Source organism: Xiphophorus hellerii, chromosome 15 (assembly GCF_003331165.1).
Source record: "Xiphophorus hellerii strain 12219 chromosome 15, Xiphophorus_hellerii-4.1, whole genome shotgun sequence".
In the NCBI taxonomy this organism is placed as follows: domain Eukaryota; kingdom Metazoa; phylum Chordata; class Actinopteri; order Cyprinodontiformes; family Poeciliidae; genus Xiphophorus; species Xiphophorus hellerii.
In genome coordinates this window covers 22313667-22333360 of record NC_045686.1, presented here as the reverse complement: position 1 = coordinate 22333360, position 19694 = coordinate 22313667, and the positions used below count along the sequence as shown (strand labels likewise).

The window sequence follows — 19694 nt, the reverse complement described above, 5'->3', positions numbered from 1 at the left end:
TTTGGGCCAAGTCTGTAATGGCTAGTTAATATGTAAGGTTTTAAAGCCAAACCACTGACCAGTGGGGTCTGGTCATTGACAAGTGTGTCAAAAATGCCACTAAGATGGACGTTTCTGCCACCGCTCAAGTATGTTTTGGTTTTCTAACGAGATTTTTACTCTGACTAGTAGAAAAAGAGTGTGACTAGTTACCAAAAAATGTGGAAGTCTTTTTGTTGTTGTTGTTTTTTTTTGCTAGTGCAGGAAAACATTGTACTAGCGTGAGTAAATGTTGTAGTAGTGCAGAGTAGTAGCAAACGGCTCGGCTAAAACTGATGGCTGGTGTTGACATCAGCTGGATGTTGAGTATTTTAGTCCAACTTCTTGCCAGATTTGCAAAACTGGTCAACTAGTGAAGAAACCAACATCAGAACTGACTGCTAGTTAACGTTCTGATGAGCAATTTCTCCTGTAAAGGCAATAAAGTTGACTTAATATGCATTGTAGGGTTGACTAGTCATTCAGCTGAACTGCTGGGTCACACCAACCACAACTTTAAGAAATACTTGTAAGTTGGTGAGTGAAATATGTGGACTAGTTAACATGTTAGGTCAACAACTCACTAGTAGAACATATTGACTATAGTATGTGAAGAAGCCTTCTAGTTTGGGACTTGTGGTGCTTAAAATATTTAATAATGAAATAATGAGAGCATATATCTATCTAGTAAGGTTTAGTCACAAACCATGTGGGTAAGAAGGCCATAGCTGACAGTTTCTACAGAATATCTAATATTTACACAAACTGTTTGCCATACTGGAGAGTCACGCTGGCCGGGGGAGAGTTGGGAGGGGCTACGAGGACATATAAGGGTCTTTAGGGGGAAAAAACAGTTATGCGTAAGACCGTAAAAGCCGTGCGTAACTGTGGATGTGGAGTGGATGGGCAGCGAGCTCTCCGGCAGCTCGTTACTCAGAGCGCCTTCCTTCCTCGGCCGGGTCCTAATATGGAGCTTGGGGCTTATAAATACCACCTAAATTGTTCTCCAAACAATCAAGTCAAAGGGTTGCCGGATCGCGCAAGAACCTAAAGGGGGCACAGCTGAGATCCAAACATGAACGTCGCAGCGGGGCTGTTTGTGCCGACGCTCGTTTTCCTCCTGGGAAAAGATGCGGGAGCAGAGCGGAACAGCGGCTACTGCATCGGGAACTCGTGCTTCACTCTGTTCCGGGACCCCGGCACGTTCAGCTCAGCGCAGCGGCTCTGCAGAGACCAGAACAGCCACCTGATGACGGTGCGGACCTCTGTGTCCAGCGACGTGCTCTCCGTCCTGCTGGGAAACCTGACCGGAAGCTTCTGGATCGGCTTGCACCGCCTGAGCGGCTGTCCGGACCCGTCGGAGGAGCTCCGAGGCTTCCAGTGGGTAACCGAGGACGCCAAGAGCGACTTCGTCAACTGGCAGCCGGACCCCGACGACAGCTGCTCGGCCGCCTGCTGCGTGTCCGTGAACGGAGAGGAAAACTTTAAATGGAGCCAGACCCCGTGCGACCGGCCCGCGGCGGGCTTCCTCTGCGAGACCGTCTTCACCGACCCCTGCACTAACCTGCCGCACACAGCGCAGCAGTCTGTGCTCTACTGGACTCCCTACGGGTTCGAGGTGGAGGATGTTCGGTCCGCCACGCTGCCGCGTGGAAGCATCGCCACCCTTTTCCCGTCCAAGACCAAATACATCTGCGGCACCTCCACCAAGTGGCTGCAGGCTCCATGGAGCTGCGAGATAAACGAAGGCGGGTGTGAATACAAGTGCAAAGTGGACCCCAGCAGCAGCCCCGTCTGCTACTGCCCGCCGGGCGAGAGCGTGAGCCCGGCCAACGGAGTCTCGTGCCAGGCGGAGGGCCCGGACGACCCCTGCGCGGCGCTGCGCTGCCAGCAGACCTGCTACGAGGCCGGGGGCCGGCATCAGTGCGGCTGCGAGAGCGGCTACAGGTTGGTCGGCGGCGCGTGTGTGGACACGGACGAGTGCAAGCTCGCGCCATGCGAGCACGACTGCGCCAACACGCCCGGAAGCTACGTGTGCTCGTGCTTCAAGGGGTACCGGGTGGACGAGAAGGATCCGCACAAATGCAGGCGGCACTGCGGGAAGCCGGAGTGCCCCGCGGAGTGCGACCCCAACTACAACCTCCTGTGCTTCTGCCCGGACGGCTACGTGTCAAGTGAAAGGGGGGGCTCTGTCTTCTGCATAGACATTGACGAGTGCGAATCTCATTACTGCGAACAGAAGTGCCGAAACACGTACGGCGGGTACGTGTGCTCCTGCTACCCCGGTTTCAAGTTAGTGGGTGAATACCAGTGCAGAGAAGTCAGCGACGGGGACGGCGAGACCACAGACGTGGACAGCTCCATCTTCAGCTCCATCCCCACGTCACCCACAGACCCGACCGAGCGGCCCTCCGCGGTGACGGCCGGGGGTCTCGTGGGGATCATAGTGAGCACGGTCTTCGTCGTCGTGCTGGCCGTTTTCGCGGCGCACGTGCTGCTCCTGCGCAGAGGGAGGAAGGAGGAGGGCGCCGCGAGCGCGAACGGAGAGACCGAGGAGGACACGCGCGGCCCGGAGAGGCCGAGCGACAGCGGCAGGGACAAAGTGGTGTAAGGAGAGAGACGCTTTTGGACGAGAGGAATGAATGTAGGAGCCGAGCCTCCAAGAAGCACAGACTCAAAAAAAACAAAACAAAAAAAATCTCTCACTTTGAGGAAGAAGTCTGGCAGGATGCAGCTCAGGCAGAAAACTAAATGAAGCAGCAAACGGTTTACAAAAAACATCAGTTCGTGTTTGTATTTACTGCCCAACTCACACGCAGCCTCCGACATGGAATGAAGCGACAAAAGAACTGTTGACAGTTTTTAAACAGAAAAAAAACTTTGGTATTAAAATGTAATATGAACAAGTAAATGATTAGAATGACTTGTTGATTTTTTTTTTAACGAGTCCTAACTGTTAACTCGTCTCCAGCGGTAGACTGGTGCGCCATCTGGTGGAAATACATTGATTTGCAACGGACCTGTTGCTCAGCCCATATCTGCTCAGATGCAGTGAATCTGGTGGCTCTCAGTCAAAATCAAATCAATAAATACTCTATGAAATGAAAACAAATATTTTAAAATGTATATATTTTTTAGCGGGTCGCTTGTTTTGTCGATCACAGATGTTTATTTATTGTTCATTATCAAAATGATCAGTGTAATTATTGGAAGTGACCACATGATTGCACAGTTCTGAACGAATTAGGCCATCAGATGGATCATATCGTGTTAGAACAGCAGTGACCTTCGTTGTCTCAGATTGAGGGGAATTCAGGTGACACCTGAATGCACCTGCATGCATTTTCATACAAAGGTAAAAAAAAAAAATATAAGAGTAACAGTAAGGACACATTTACAACCTGAGAAAAGGTGACGGGGAAGAGAAAATACAAATATTGTTTTCAGATCAGTGAGAAGAGATCAAAGAATCAGTCCTGACTCCAGATAAAGGTTCCGACTTTTACAACAACTCAAACTCTAAACATCTGCAGGAGACGAACCGTGTCTCGTTTTTCTGCGTTTGGTTTTATTTTTTTATTTTTACATGAGATGAAAAAACGGATGCAGAGGAACAGGAATCACGGTGAACGGCAAGACATCCTCTGTAATCATGCAGCGTTTCAGCAATCAGTGGTGACGACATGGACAGTTTGCAAAACCCTTCACAGCAACTCTGTTTTCATCAACATGACCACGATGACCACGTCTGTTACTGAACAAGAAATAAAGGGAAAATAACGGACTTATCTGCTACTGTTTTCAGTAGGTTCAACTTATAATAACCTTATTATTACACAATATTTTTTTCTATTCTTCTTCTTCTTATTATTATTATTATTATTATTATTAACAATTTGCACTCGTACAAGACGAACAAAAATAAGCTAAAACAAACATTGTTAAACAATGAACTTGCCTGAAACATCATTTTGTATTTTATTGTACAAAGTATTTAAATCTTGATTCAAATAACAATTGCTAGTATTTGTTTATAGACCCATTCAACAAACTACAATATGACCGAAACGTTCATTTATTTCAGTTTCTCCATTAGAGTCAAACACAGTCTGATGAAGCTTTACTTCTGTTTTCCTGCTTACAGCTAATTTTTTTAAAAAAAAACGACATTTAAGATTAGAATATTACATCAAACCTGTTTCTTTTTTTCCACCCTTAAAAAAAATGTATTTAGGAATGTGGCCTTAGGAAAATGCACGTTTAATATTTAAAGCATATTTCATTAAGCTGTAAATATTGAGCATAAGTTAGGTACTTTTATTCTGAAAAATGAATACTAGTTTTCCTTCAAATAATAATAATAATAATAATAATAATAATAATAATAGAGGGTTAGAAGAAATGTTTGATATTGCCTATTTAGGAATAGTCTCCAGTCATTGAATTTTGCACACACGCAACCCTAGAGAAACAAACTTTGCGCAAACAGCCGGTGAAGGGCCAAGTTATTATTAGTTTTCCTGCTGCTGGCCCCTGATATGTTAACCCGTTGTGTGCTATCTGTTCTAACTGCCTGCCTGCCTGCGGGCTCATCCTGGTTCTGCTCCCGGGTGTGTCGGAGTGCCTGCCTGCGGAGGAGGCTCCGGGAGCGGAGAGGAAGTGGATCCCATCAGCCAACACGGAGCCGCGGAGAAAAGGGAAAGCTGCAGGAACGGAACATGGCCACCGGCCAGAAAGAGGAAGGTGAAGCCTGTATGGTCACGAAGGAAATTGCGAGTTGTGTGCGTTTATGAAAGAACAGAGAATCGGGCTTTCTAAACACAAACACACACAGAGAGACAGAAAGAATATACGGAGCAACTTGGACGCTCGGAAGACGCGTTGAAGCGAATTTGTCCACCAGTGAGGGATTCCTGTCACCGTCTCACTCAGCAGCAGAGGTAAGACGTTTCCCCCCAGGTGTCCCACTCCAAGTCCGAGCGGAGGCTTTTGCACGTGACCGTGTCACTTCGCAGCTTTTTTAAAAAAAAAAAGTCTTCAAAATCAGTGGAGTCTGTTGATCACTCACTGATTCAGAGAAGCCCGAATTACGCAATACATGTAAATCTGCTGTGAAGCCAAACCTGAACTGCACCTGCGGCTCACTGCGCAGGTAGAGAGGGTGGAGGAGGTGGAGCTGCTCATCAGAAATAAAAGCAAACAGTCGATCTTTTTAGGTGTAGTTAAAAAAAAAAAGAAAGAAAAAAAGATGAGCATAAATTAATTAGGGTTTAAGCTGAAAAAGAAAAGCGGTCAGTTGCCATATTCTGACGTGCTTCACTCCGTGACGTCACGCAGAGTCCCTTCACCTTAAATGACAGGTAGAGCTTACATAGTATATAGTATTAAAGAACATCACACATTCAAATTTGTCCTGTTCATACGGTCTTGTGTCTGTTCTGGAGTCTAAAGGAGAAACAGCGCCTCCTACTGTCACAGGCGCAGGTGGCAGTTTAAGAACAGAAAATACTCACTGCATTTTTGTTTCTTACGTTGCTTTTCTTATTTAAACATTTAAAACAACAACAACAAAAAATCAAACAAAATTGAAATTGCACTCCTCCGTCACTGACAGCAGGACCGAATGCAACAACTGTTGACAGATCGGTGCAAATCGGATCCGGATTTTCTCATCAGAGGATAAAAAACTAAAAAAAAAAAAAAAAAAAAAAAAAAAAAAAAAAAAAAAAGAATTATTAGATTTTGCTCTAAAAATGTAACATCCAAATTTGAGCCGTTTAATTTTGTAGCAAAAAGGAAAATTTCATTCTTGTTTCCTATTTTCTTGTTATCTTCTATTTAAAGAAATTCAGAATGATAAACATATGCTTAATGTCTTTTTTAGTCGTGCAAAACGTTTTTTTAAAAAAAATATATATTTATAATGTTTAAAATATGAAATCAAAGAAATCGTCTGTCTTTTCTAATGAAAAAATATCCAGTTACCTGGAGATACACATCTGATCTAGTAATATTTGAAGACTGGCCCATTTTTCTCTTATTTTTGCTAGTTATATATAAGAAGCAGGTATTTGATTCTCATTTTACACTATAAAATATACAAAAACAGCGTGTGTAGAGCTGTTTTTGTATTTGGTTTGATTTTCTGTTTATATTTTAAAGAAATGTTTTTTGTTTTGTTTTGTTTTTTTAAATCAGAAACAACGAAATCCTGTTTTGTCTTCTGAACTCCATATTGTCACATAAAATGAAATATTATATCAATAGTAAACAACCGAAGTGGAAAAGCAGTTTAGGACATTTGGACTCAGAGTTGCTAGTCTGAAACAACCATTTTTCCGACACAGCTCTAATAATCTGTACACGTTTCCACTTTCATATCCGCTCGGGGCAAACAAATCAAGGATTGCACAACTCTGTGGACAGTGTAGTAATAACACGAGCTGCTCGGGTGAACCAAAGTAAACAATGGGACGGTTTGTCCTCCGTAGGTCCCGGACAGTATGTGGCTGCTGGCCCTACAGCTGATCTGCGCTGCCTTCTATCTACAGGTTGGTGTCTAACATTGACCTTAGCTCACATTTTCTAGAGATTTAACCTACTGAGTGTTGTTGTTGCGCAACACCCCCCCCCCCTCCTTTCTGTCTCTGCTCTCTCACTCTCTGCTTCCTCTTCTGAGAGGGGAGATGTGCTACCAGCTCTCCTTCTAACGGGTTAATTGAGTTTCCTAAATCTGCCGGGATTTACCCTGTCCAGAACTGAAGTAAACTCTGTTTAAGCTGGTTTCGAGAAACGATTCGCCTGGTTTTCTGACGGCCTACATCCAGGTGTCCCACCCTTCTTCCCCCTGTGAATTAGCCAGACTGAGCAGCCTACAGCCAACTAGTTTCACAGAGCACACCCGTTAACGGTCGCTCGTTCTCTATTTTACAACTTGCATTTGTTATTGAACCAGGTAGGTTTTAGTGACTCGGGCGAGTCCCAAGGATGACGTTTTAAATTTGGGCTACCAGCAACCTAAAAACATTTTCCACTTCTTCCTCTCCAGAATCAAACATCATAGCTATTTTACAACCATCAAAGAACTTTAAGGTGACTCATTAACTGAATGTCCACAACATCTTTTAGATTTTCTTTATGCTAAATATTTTATTAGTAAGGCATTTTTGCAAGGGTCAGTACAGCTTAATTCAGTAGCAGAAATAATCAAATAAGTAAAATCAGTCATCTAGTCTATCTTTCCCTACTGCTGACACTGAGAACTAAAAAAGGGAACCTTTGAGAGAGACGGACGGAGTTTGGTGTTTCGAACCCCAGACCTGGCCTGATGATGAAGAAGATGTTGCAGCAGGAGGAAGATGTTGATCAGCGAAGGCAGGGATCTCTGTAGGTCTGATGAGCTTCTTCTCCGCATGGATGGTGAGGTCACACAGGACTTGGTGCTGGCAGGAAAAAAGGCACCAGTTCTTCTTCTTTGTCTTTGCCTTTGTCTTCATCTTTGTCTTTGGGGTCTGAACCCAGCTGATGAGAGAAGTGCGATTCGAAGCCACAGGTTGTGGGCCTGACGGGTTGGTCTCCATGAGAAGGTCAGTCTTCGGCTCCGTGGCCCCGGCTCTTCTTCAGCTGCAGAGTTCTTTGTCCATCTCTTGGCTCGAAGCTGCCCGGAGGATCCAACGAAAGGTTCCTCTTTTGCACCTACCTTTTATAGGGTTTATCCACCCTTTTGGTGCGTTTTCATTGGCTGTCTGCTTAGACAGATGACCTCACATCCATCACTGTCCTTCAGACATTATGTCCTGATGTCTGTGCTAATGTCTCAGGGTTGCTCAACCTCCTATGTCCGTTGTCTGCACGACCTTTTCTCTAAATAAGGCGTTGGTCATCTCTGCTCTCCTGTTAGTTCCCCTTTTTCCCTTAACCGTTCACCTTTCACCTACTATCTACCTCCAACATATCAGTGATGTTTTAATTGCAGTTACACCTTTTACACCATTTCAAGTTCAATGTCAAAATCACATTTATCACATTTATTTTCTTTAGCTTCTCTGATTTATCATTCATTTATAATTTTATAACTTATTAATTACTCTTATTATAATCCTAATGTGAGTTATTACAGATGTTTTCTAAAATGAAACCAAGAATAATCCATGATTCTAATTATTTGATACCAAAGTTACAGTTACTTGTTTTTCTTGTAAGTGTTCCCACAAATATACGTGTAAATATTATTACAAGTAAACCAATATTAATATAAGTATTTTACTTTGAATCTTATCAAATTACTCAAAATGTTTAGATTTCATTCTTTAAACTTTCATGCTTTAAAATAAGGAATAGTCTCAGCTATTTTTATAAATCTACAGGCTGGAAACTTACTTTCTCTTTTTCCAGGAAACCTGCTTTTCCTGTTTAATGACTCTCTCTGACTGACTATGATTTCTTATGATTAGATAGAAAAAAGTAGAATTAAAGCAAAGTTTGCATGAGACAAAACAACACACACAACCAGATTTATTTTATTGACACCTAAGTCTACTGTTGGGCCTTGATGTCACTTGAGTGATTCATTTTAAAGATAACTTTATTTATTATTACTGTTAAACTAAAATCTCCAGCATGGGGAAGTGGGATGAGCTCGGATTTTCTTGACAGTGTACAGTTATATTAATACTTTTAGCTTTACTCATCAACTTTCCCACTGAAGGGAAGGAACAGTTACTTTCTATTCTATTTGAAGCAATGTCAGTGGTGAAAGGTTGGGGTAATACACAGATAAATATCAACCATCGGCCGTAGCAGAATTATTAATATGTGATGGACATTGATATTGGTCCAATATTCTCCAATAGGTGAATAAATGGTATATATATATAACATATACTGTATATATCAATTGCAATAACATATCATTTGACTGAGCAAAGGGCAGCTGTGTTTATGTACATATAATACACACACACCTACACACACACACACACACACCTACACACACACACACACACACACCCCAAACATGAAATCATAATGAAAAATGTCTATTTTTTTACTTGACAATATGTTCACATATTGTGTTCATTATCTTTTTCTGAAATATGTTGTGTTTCTTTTATCATAATCAAAGAAGAAACAGCTGGTTATCAGAATCACTGTAATTCTACACGTCAGATCTGGTCATTTTACTGAATAAATACAGAAATTGCAACACTTACACAATAAATTTGGTGTTTATACGGTAAAATCGCCACAATTTCACTATAAATTCGAGCAATTTTATGAAAAAATATCTCGAATTTATAGTAAAATACTGGCAACCACAGCTGCCGTAATTTCATTGTAAATTAGAGAAGTTTTTTTTTGTTTGTTTTTACATTGTGGCAAAGCCAAAAATTTCACACATTAATATACCTTAATGTGTTATTATAAAGAGATAAGGCAAACAACCCTAATCCATCTTCATATTTATGAGCAATCTGAAAAACTTGAATGTATAATTACTTAGTCCTGAACTCTTAATGAATCCATCTTTTCTCCCTGCAGCCAGCAACATGTCACCCATCATGCCAGTTGTGGGGACAGAAAGCATACTGCACCGCCCGGAACTTCACCTGGGTCCCTGTTCTGCCCCCCAACATCACCCATTTATATTTGGATATAAACTTCATCCATGAGATCAACAGGACTTCTCTCAGAGACTTCGAGGAACTCCAGGAATTAGACCTGGGAAGCCAGAAAGTAGTCCTCACCATCAGGAACGACTCTTTCCTCAGGCAGAGAAAGTTGACCACACTGGTTCTCGGCGACAATGTCGGCCTTAAGCTGGAGCCGCGGGCGTTCGCCGGGCTGGTCAGGTTGAGAGACCTCTGGCTGGATCACTGCTCTTTGACCGACTCCATACTGGCAGAAAACTACCTGGAGCCACTTCTGTCGTTGGAAAGGCTCAACCTCTACGGGAACAACATAGTGATACTCAATCCGGGTCAGTTCTTTTGGAATCTCACAAAGTTCTCACAGTTAATTCTTGAGCTGAATCACCTTGAGAAAATATGTGAGAAAGACTTAGTTGGCTTCCAGGGGAAATTTTTTCACCTCCTGGACTTGCGGTCGAACAGCTTCTTCAGATCTGACGTCGACTGGAAGGACTGCGGAAACCCTTTCAAAGGAATGGCCTTCAACACCCTTGATATCTCAGGAAGTGGAATGAATTTGGAGACATTAAAATTGTTTTTCAGAGCAATCAGAGGGACTCCAATTGCTCATCTTAAATGTTCTGGAAGTCTTGGAAAAGACTTTTCCTATAACAACATGCCTGATCCAGACAAAGACACTTTTCAAGGCCTCGAGGCGAGTTCAGTTGTTGATTTAGATTTATCAGGAAACAGGATTTTTGCTTTAAAGACTGGAGTCTTCAGGGCTCTGAAAGACACAAAGAGGATTGATGTCTCCCGGAATAAGATAAACTTTATAGAGACAAACGCCTTCAATGGTCAGCAGAATCTACTACAACTCAACCTGTCATCCAATCTGTTAGGAGAGATTCGCTCCAACACCTTCACCAATCTGATGAACCTTCTCATTTTGGACTTGTCTAACAACCACATTGGTGTTCTTGGAGACAAGGCGTTCAGTGGTCTTCCCCAGTTACATCATTTATATCTGACAGGAAACTCTCTGCGACAGCTGGCATCTCCTGCGCTGCTACCGAATTTAGAGTTCCTCCTCCTAAAAGACAATAAGTTGCATTCCATCAGCAGCATCATTAGCTTGTGGAACAGCAGTGTCTATTTAGATATTTCAGAAAACAGATTCACAAACCTGGAGGACCTTTATGTCGTTTTAACTCATTTCAAGCGTCTGCTGTACTTTTTTTACGGGGGCAACACCATTTTGTGGTGCACTATAAATCCAGGGGTCTCCATGCCTCCTGGTAATAGTTTGGCTGTGTTGGACCTTCATGGCAGTTCCCTCCAGATCTCTTGGGCACAGGGGCATTGCCTGGACATATTTGATAATTTGCAGAATCTGATTGGTTTAAATATCAGCCTCAATTCCCTGATGACCCTTCCTCATGGGATATTCAGTGGTCTCACCTCGATTAGAAATATCGACCTTTCGTCCAATGCCCTGACCTATCTGGAGGCCAGTGTTTTCCCAGCCAGCCTAAAATCGCTCGACCTCTCAAACAACTTCCTAGTCTCTCCCGATCCGATAACTTTCCACTCACTCAGCACCCTCAACCTCTTGGGAAATCGGTTCCAGTGTGATTGCGCTCTGGAGGGCTTCCTGAAGTGGATGAACACGACCAATGTGACTTTCCTGAGCCCGGCTCAGGAATACAGATGCGAGTTCCCAGCTTCTGTCCACAATCTTCCCCTAGTGGAGTTTCCCACCATCATGGAGTCATGTGAAGATGAGGAAGAAGACGTTCAGGCTTTTCAGTTGGCTCTTTTCATCTGCTCCGCCATTCTCGTCTTCAGCCTTGTACTCGGCGGGATTATTTACGCCCGCCTACGAGGGCAAATATTCATCATCTACAAAAAGATCGTCAACAGGGTTCTTGAGGGCCCCAAACCGCCTGCCCAAGAGAACAACTGGCAATACGATGCCTTCCTGTGCTTCACCAACAGCGACTACAGGTGGGTGGAGGCCGCCTTGCTGAAGAAGCTAGACAACCAGTTTGCAGAAGAGAACTTGTTCCACTGTTGCTTTGAAGCTAGAGACTTTCTACCTGGGGAGGATCATCTGTCAAACATCAGGGATGCTATTTGGGGAAGCAGGAAGACCTTGTGCATCGTCTCCAAGGAGTTCCTCAAAGGTGTGGCTTTGTGTACACCGAGGTTTGGAGGGAAATTGACTACATTTGTTTTCTGATTACACCTTGAACCCTGTCAATCTATCTTTAGCACCTATGAGCACATAATGAGAAGAAAACAAATCTCTAACTGCTTTTTCAACATCACTCCCAAATGAGGTGTAAAATTGTAACTTCTGAGATAAGATACAAGCAGTTGTATTCACAAAGATCCTTCTTTGAAGTTCTATGTTCTCACTTTTGGTAGATGGTCATAGGGGTTCCCATTCCCTCATTCTAATGCCAAATTAGCATCCTGTTAGCCTCATATATGCAAATAGAAATCCAGGTGGCGTATCTTAAAGTAAAAAGAACTAAGAGTAATTTCCAATGTGGCAGTATTGAAAGCCTGTATCCAAGAAGACGCATCCAAGAAATCCTTCAATAATTTCTTGGTGAACTTTATTTGATCTCAGAAAGTATGAAACCAAGAGATTTATTGTTTTGTCCTTTCAAGTAACAAAGCCCCCTACAGCTGTGTCATCTTTCTGACAGTAGCTTGTTAGCTACCACAGCCGGGCCGTTGTTTTGCTGCTGTCTTTGTTTCCGTTCATATGAATGACTACGTTTCTGCCTCCCTACAGATGGCTGGTGTTTGGAGGCGTTCACTTTAGCCCAGGGCCGCATGTTAGAGGAGCTGACCAACGTTCTGGTTATGCTGGTGGTAGGGAAGGTGTGTATATGCCTATGCTGCTGACACTGGGTTAGTACAAACGACTGGTACACAACATACCTGTGACTCGCCATATATTAGAATATTATTAAAAGGTGATTTATGGCTGTTACTTAATTTATTATTTCAAGAGTCTGTTAATATTGATGATTCTGGCTTACAGCTAAACACAAAATTACTTTCCTCAAAAAAATTACATTATTGTATACAGCCAATGTAAAAGTATTTCATACAGAACTTAGGCATGAACTACTGCATCAATGCAGCATGAAGCCAATCATATTGTGGTCCTGCTGAGGTGTAATTGAAGCTTTTGAAACAAAAGTTTCAAAAACTATCATATTTAGCTGTAAGTCTTTACCAGCTAAATTAACAAACACTTGAAATAAATCGCCCTGTGAAATGACTATGTACTTTAATATGTACACCCTTGTTCTGTTATTTCATTTTACGCCCGTGTTTCCTGCTGTGAAATGTTTGCGTGGAAATGCCGCCCTCCATCTTAACCATCTGCTCGTTACAAACCCAAAGGTTGCTCACTACCAGCTGATGAAGTGCAATGCAGTCAGAGCTTTTGTCCAGAGGAGAGAGTACCTCACCTGGCCTGAGGACCCTCAGGACCTGGAGTGGTTCTATGAGCGGCTTGTCTCGCTGATCCTCAGAGACACCAAGGTGAAGAAGTTTGCTGAGGACAAGCCTGAGTTTGTGAAGCCAGATTGTCAACCTCCTGCTAAAGACAAGATTCCACTTGAGAACATCGGAGTCGTTGCCAACTCCGATGTTGGCAACGATGTTAATGAACTTACCTTCATTAATGTGAAGGTAAGTTCTTTACATTTAAGAAGACCTCAGTCTTTGTCAAACTTAAACAGCCTTAAATGAAATACCCCTGCCTTCAAACAAGTCTTTAAAACTGACTTTAGTTTCGTTTGCCTTTCTTCCTACAGGAAGAAGGCCTTTATGAGCCAACGAAGGCAGACTCTACTCACTCTGCACAAGTTATAGTCACCAGTCCATAATCGGGGACATTGAGTGTAATACTGTGAACAATGTGGTGCAGGTTTCTTGTTGAGTGCTGCCTACACTAGTTTTTAGTCAAAACGTTCAATCAGAATGTGACCTGCGGAGAGAAGATGCGTGTGTTCGGTGTTTAACTTGGTGGTGGAGTTGTAAGGAGTTGTCTGTAGTGCTGAGGAGTTCATTACCAGTGATCAGTAGCAATGTTATACATATATACATAAATTTGTTGGAAGATGTAGTTCTTCCTTTTTTGTTTTGGTAAGTCAGCACTACTGGTACCATTGGGATGTAAATGCTACTGATTTTGGGGGGAATTTTTGTAAATCACTGGAGTTTGATTTTCTGTGTTGTGTGATGGAGCTTTCATCAGAATCAAATGTTCTGTGAATAAATGATAATTTAGTTTGATTTAACCGAATGTTTAAAATTTTATTAAATTTTTTATTTTTTTTTAGAAAACACTGAAAAATGAATGAATGAATGAAAAAATTAGGGGCAGTGATTACAAGCTGCTTAGCAGATGGTGTTGCATTCAGGCTGCAGTAAAAAAAAAAAAGTATGGAAATGGTTTTTAAATGGCAGCTGGCAAAATAAAGTCACATAATAAACATTTCATCTGTTTCAAAAGCTTTTAATAAAAATCACATCATGTTTTAGCAAAGATTCAATACTTATAGAACAGGCCTTTCTTTTAGAAGATGTGCTAAACTAGCTTTCGTCACTGTAAGTCTTAAAATCCTAGAATTACTAAAGCAATTAACAAATTATTCTAAAGTTCCTGTACTGCAGTTCTCCGTATAATCATTGGTACTGTCCTGTGGCCAACAGAACCAGATGCTAAAATCTGAATGGTCAGTTGGATTACAAAGTTCCCTTTAGACTAACTATATTGACCCCTTTTATTCAATATTTATATTCTCCCACTAGCTCAGGTTATAACAGGAAATAATATTAGCTACCATAACTATGCAGATGACACACAGCTCTACATTATGATGTCACCAGGTGACTCAGAGCCCATCCAATCACTGAACAGATGCTTAGAACAGGTAAATGTGTGGATGTGCCAAAACTTTCTCCAGATGAACAGAAACAAAATTGAAGTTATTATTTTTGGACTAAAGAGAAACGATCTAGAGTTATAGATCTAGAGTTATAGATCTAGAGTCAATGCACAGCTTCAGTTATTACAACTAAAAACCAGTGATCAGCCCGAAACCTGGGAATAGTGATGGACTCTGACCTGAACCTCCAGAGCCACATAAAGACAGTCACAAAGTCGGCCTTCTATCACCTGAAGAACATTTCCAGGATTAAAGGACTAATGTCTCAGCCAGATCTAGAGAAACTCATTCATGCGTTCATCTTCAGTCGTATTGATTATTGCAACAGCGTCTTCACAGGTCTGTCCAACAAATTAATCAAACAGCTGCAGCTGATCCAGAATGCTGCTGCTCGCGTTCTCACTAAAACCAGGAAGATAGAGCACATAACACCAGTTCTAAAGTCCCTCCACTGGCTCCCTGTAGCTCAAAGAATAGACTTTAAAATACTGTTGTTAGTTTATAAATCACTGAACGGCTTAGCACCACAATACATTAAAGATCTGCTGTTGTTGTATCAACCTTCCAGACCTCTCAGGTCTTCTGGTTCTGGTTCTGCTCTGCATCCCCAGAACCAGAACCAAACGACGAGAAGCAGCTTTCAGCATCTATGCACCACAAATTTGGAACAAACTTCCAGAAAACTGTAAAATAGCTGAAACACTGACTTCCTTTAAATCTCGACTAAAAACCCACTTGTTTAGGATTGTATTTGAAATGTAATAAATTACAAATTTATTGATGGAACTTGACTTAATGTCGTGTTTTGATTGTTGATTCTATATTGCATTGTGATTCTGTGTTTGTAATGATGTAAAGAACATTGAAATGCCTTGCTGCTGAAATGTGCTATACAAATAAAATTTGATTGATTGACGACAATAGATATAACCCTGCCCATTGATTGTGATTAAAAATATGGATAGATGAAACAAAATCTGAGCTGCAGCAGGATTTAACTTATATGCTTTTTATTAAAAATTTATTCATGCATGTATTAAATAATTTACGTATTTGTTTCTAATTGTACGTACTTCAAATGTGACTAAGTAAAAATGGTTCGTTTTTATAGATTCGGGCACATTTGGACCTCTTTACAGTGTTTGGTAGTTCTGAGCTTAGGACAAAAACTGTACAAATTAGATTTTTGTGATTTCATTTTTATCAACCTTCGTATTCTTCATAATAATCTTGACGCAACGCAAACTGTCACTATAAAACCAGAAGTGGTAAAAGCTGAAAAAAGTGCAGCCTGTGTAATTTGTCCTCCGTGTTTTAACCACTAGATGGCGGTAGCTGCATCTTTACTCGGTCCTTGTGGGATTTCAGTGAATCCTACCTTTTTGTTTGTTCTTAGAGCTTTCTGATCAAGATATTTAATCTGCTTCATGTAATAACGACCCTGTTAAATCCTTACCATAATTCCAGAGCTCTGCTCAGTTGGACTGGCTGAAGCTGAAGGGGTCAGCCAGTTTCCTTCCATTCCATATCCATCTGAAAACAGGAAGCTACTGGGCAGTGGGAAGCTTCCGGCCCTTTGGCCCCGGCCGCCTGTATCCTCTCAGCTTTTATGAGCCAGCTGCTCGGAACATTAATAGGGTGAGTCTGCAGAGTTGGACTACTTATACACTGAGGACAGTCCATTAATGTGAACACATTCGAACCCAGACATCTGCCCAGCCTGCTGATATAGCACAATAGTTTCTGGTCATTTAAAGATAAGAATACTTGCATTTATCAAGAGGCAATAAAAAATTATACAGTAAAAATGTTGCATCTGTTGCGAGACCAGAAAATTAAATCTGAACCACAAAGTTTGTTTCTCAGTCAGCTGAAGCAACAAGAACCAACAGACTTTTTGACTTCTGTTCCAGGGGGTTGTGAAGGCCAGCATTGTGTCCCAGTAAGGAAATGTTTCCCAAAATTTATATTCAGGACCAATGGCAGCACAGCTACTGTTGCTCCTCTCTACTTCAGCCTGATCAATGTGGTGATTAAAGTGTGGCGTCCTAAATGTCCTCCTGATTCAAACCGCCTCCTTTGTTTGAGCCGCAAGTCCTAGAATTTCCAGATTGTCTGTATGTCTGGTAGGCATTAGTTAGTGCTAAAAGGACACATAGAAGCATCTTAAGGTAACTTCTAATATTAGAGAGCAGATTAAAAACATGCACTCCAACAGTGGCATTAGCACTGTCTACAGGCCAATTATCCACATTCTGCTGCAGATATTTATGCACCTTTATACACTATGAAAGCCTCAGTTTCTGAGGCTTTCACAGATCAAATGACAATAGAGAATATAGATGTCAATCATCTATATATTTTTTTGCTCTATTTAAATGTAAAACTTTCACTCTAAGTCTCCATAATTTACATGATTGATGATTAGCCTCTGTCAGCCCAAAACGGGGGTAGGGAGTCGATCTAAAACGATCTGTACAACGCCAATTAATTACTACACCGCTCAAGTGTCCTGAAAATTAAATGCTGTTCTGATCATAAATCTGGAGCAGCCCAGCAGCTCCACCAGCACGTAATTTGAAAATTGGAAGCAAATGTTTACCCTGTAAACAAGCTCTCGAGCTCACAGCTATTTCAGGCCTGTGGGTCCTAGTCAGACCAGATCCACATGCTGGAGAGAGAGATCCTCCCTCACGGGGTAACGTCATGAACCCCACTCCACGGCCACAGCTAATATTTGACCTCTGTTTAGGCAAATATAATTACAGGGAATCTCTGGGGAAGTGGACTCATCTTCACAGGAGCGATTGAGCTCCTGAGGAGAAAGAAGCCCAGCAATGGTGGGGGTGCAGTGGATTAGAGACTGAGCTGTCTGAGCCCAAATTAGATGTTTCCTTCAAGAGGCATCAAGCAATCCCAGTGTGGGTGTTAACTTATGTAATGTGTTTTCTAGGACCTGTTTGAATGTGTAAGTTTGTTTTGGGGTTGAGGGAGTGATGGCGGATCAGAGCGAAACGGTAGCAAAAGCACAGTGCTACTTTTCCTTCACAGAGTGACTGTTAAACAGGAAGGACTTCAGGATTGAGGAGCATTTCTACAACCACACCCAGTTTTTAAATGCTGATATAAAACACCACCAATTACAAAAGTAGCAAGTCCAAAATGGAAACCAAAACATCTCTATTTCCAGCTCATTATCAGAGTTAGCAAGGTGTTCTTAGGCCAGAAGGAATGTACAGTCCCTCTTCCCAATGTAGCCTGGTAAACCAGCCGCTTGTTCTACACTTTGCTTCGTAAAGAGAGTCTGGGCTCTTGGGTATTGATAAACGATTGTTTCCTGGAGGCGTGGACTCCATTGAAATCTTGAACTTTACCCAATCACAAACGTTTGGCCGTGATGTACATAATGCGCCAATTTGACGCTAAGAATGTTACCGGAAATTGCCTGCGCTGTAAACAAGTATCCCCCAATGTGAAGAGATAAGTGCTGACCTGAACGAGGGGGATGTCGATGTTAATTCAATAAAGCATGGCCAACACAGACTGGATGGCTTTCTTTACTTCCATTGCTAAAACTACAGGGAGACTACAATCCTAAAACGGTGCAGAAAACCAACATCATTGTTCACAATTTCTCCTTCTGCTGGCTGATTGGCCTGGAAAAATCTACTTCAACATGAGGAATCTCAGATAGAGCACCCAAGGGTAATGAGAATCAAGCAGAATTGCATAGGAAGGCTAGGTATTCCCAGTGGGACGTGTACAGAAAGCCTCCAGTGACACACCCAGGAGGTGTCCTGATTGAAAGCCTAAAGCAAGTTCATGGATTCAGAATATTGATTTTGATTAGTTCCTGCAACAGTGCACTCCATATCCAATCGGTTTGACTCTAACACACAAGAAGACACCAAGATACTGTAAATCTTTAGCTTCAGGCAAATACTGAACCCTGACCGAAGGGAGGAGTCCGTCTTCATCCAGTCAAAAAGGACGACCTCACATTTAGAGGAGCTGACTATTCGGTGGCTGCTTTACACTTGGTTGTGAAATGCTTAAGGTCATGGCTAGAAGACGGCACCAAAATCACATTTGTTAAAAACAAAGATGAGACCTTAAAGTTCTTTATGCCTTGAGGTCCGGTTCATGAATACCTCAAACCAGATCAATGACGAGGGCAACCCTAGAGTAAGAGCTTCAGTTTGTGGAATGTCAACACAGCTCTGTTTATGGGTGTACAAGGATGGGATGCCTTTAAAACTATTGTTAGCACCCCAGACTCCTGCAGCAATGCCTACAGTCATGGCCAAAAGTATTGAGAATGACACAAATATTATATTTTCACATGATCTGCTGCCCTCTGGTTTTCATGTGTGTATGTCAGATGTTGTCATCACATACAGAAATACAATTGCAATCATATTATGAGTAACAAAAGCTTTTAATGACAGTTAGAATGAGTTAATGCAGCAAGTCAATATTTGCAGTGTTGACCCCTCTTCTTCAGGACCTCTGCAATTCTCCCTGGCATGCTCTCAATCAATTTCTGGACCAAATCCTGACTGATAGCAGTCCATTCTTGCACAATCAATGCTTGCATTTTGTCAGAATTCCTAGGTTTTCGTTTGTCCACCCGTCTCTTGATGATTGACCACAAGTTTTCAATGGGATTAAGATCAGGGGAGTTTCCAGGCCATGGACCCAAAATCTCTATGTTTTGTTCCCTGAGCCAGTTAGATATCACCTTTGCTTTATGGCAAGGTGCTCCATCATGCTGGAAAAGGCATTGTTCATCACCAAACTGCTCTTGGACTGTTGGGAGAAGTTGCTCTCGGAGGACATTCTGGTACCATTCTTTATTCATGGCTGTGTTTTTAGGTAAGACTGTGAGAGAGCCGACTCCCTTGGCTGAGAAGCAACCCCACACATGAATGGTTTCAGGATGCTTTACAGTTGGCATGAGACAAGACTGGTGGTAGCGCTCACCTTGTCTTCTCTGAACAAGCTGTTTTCCAGATGTCCCAAACAATCGGAAAGGGGATTCATCAGAGAAAATGACTTTACCCCAGTC

The 19694-nt window shown here is 42.1% G+C and overlaps 2 protein-coding genes across 3 annotated transcripts; both read left to right on the top strand.

Moving 5' to 3' along the window:
- The first annotated feature begins 881 nt into the window (after nucleotides 1-881).
- On the top strand, nucleotides 882-2880 carry thbd (thrombomodulin). The gene has a single exon (XM_032584701.1). The coding sequence runs from the start codon at nucleotides 1094-1096 to the stop codon at nucleotides 2627-2629; it is 1536 nt and encodes a 511-aa protein (XP_032440592.1). The 5' UTR covers nucleotides 882-1093; the 3' UTR covers nucleotides 2630-2880.
- Nucleotides 2881-3129: 249 nt separating this feature from the next.
- tlr5a (toll-like receptor 5a) lies at nucleotides 3130-14153 on the top strand. Of its 2 annotated transcripts, XM_032584696.1 has the most exons (6): nucleotides 3130-4958; nucleotides 6510-6569; nucleotides 9559-11833; nucleotides 12454-12542; nucleotides 13074-13364; nucleotides 13490-14153. In XM_032584696.1, the coding sequence occupies exons 2-6, from the start codon at nucleotides 6522-6524 to the stop codon at nucleotides 13559-13561; spliced, it is 2775 nt and encodes a 924-aa protein (XP_032440587.1). In that variant the 5' UTR covers nucleotides 3130-4958; nucleotides 6510-6521; the 3' UTR covers nucleotides 13562-14153. The 2 variants fall into 2 exon arrangements, with proteins under 2 accessions (XP_032440587.1, XP_032440588.1); XM_032584697.1 differs by lacking the exon at nucleotides 3130-4958 and having other exon boundaries at nucleotides 5961-6569.
- The last annotated feature ends 5541 nt before the right edge of the window (nucleotides 14154-19694 follow it).

What these genes read in the sequence shown, in the direction of transcription:
- thbd (XM_032584701.1), top strand. Translation starts at nt 1,094, where the DNA reads ATGAACGTCGCAGCGGGGCTGTTTGTGCCGACGCTCGTTTTCCTCCTG.
- tlr5a (XM_032584696.1), top strand. Translation starts at nt 6,522, where the DNA reads ATGTGGCTGCTGGCCCTACAGCTGATCTGCGCTGCCTTCTATCTACAG. An exon ending in CTCCAAGGAGTTCCTCAAAG is followed by an intron (nt 11,834 to 12,453) that starts GTGTGGCTTTGT and finishes GCCTCCCTACAG; the next exon opens with ATGGCTGGTGTTTGGAGGCG. An exon ending in TTACCTTCATTAATGTGAAG is followed by an intron (nt 13,365 to 13,489) that starts GTAAGTTCTTTA and finishes TTCTTCCTACAG; the next exon opens with GAAGAAGGCCTTTATGAGCC.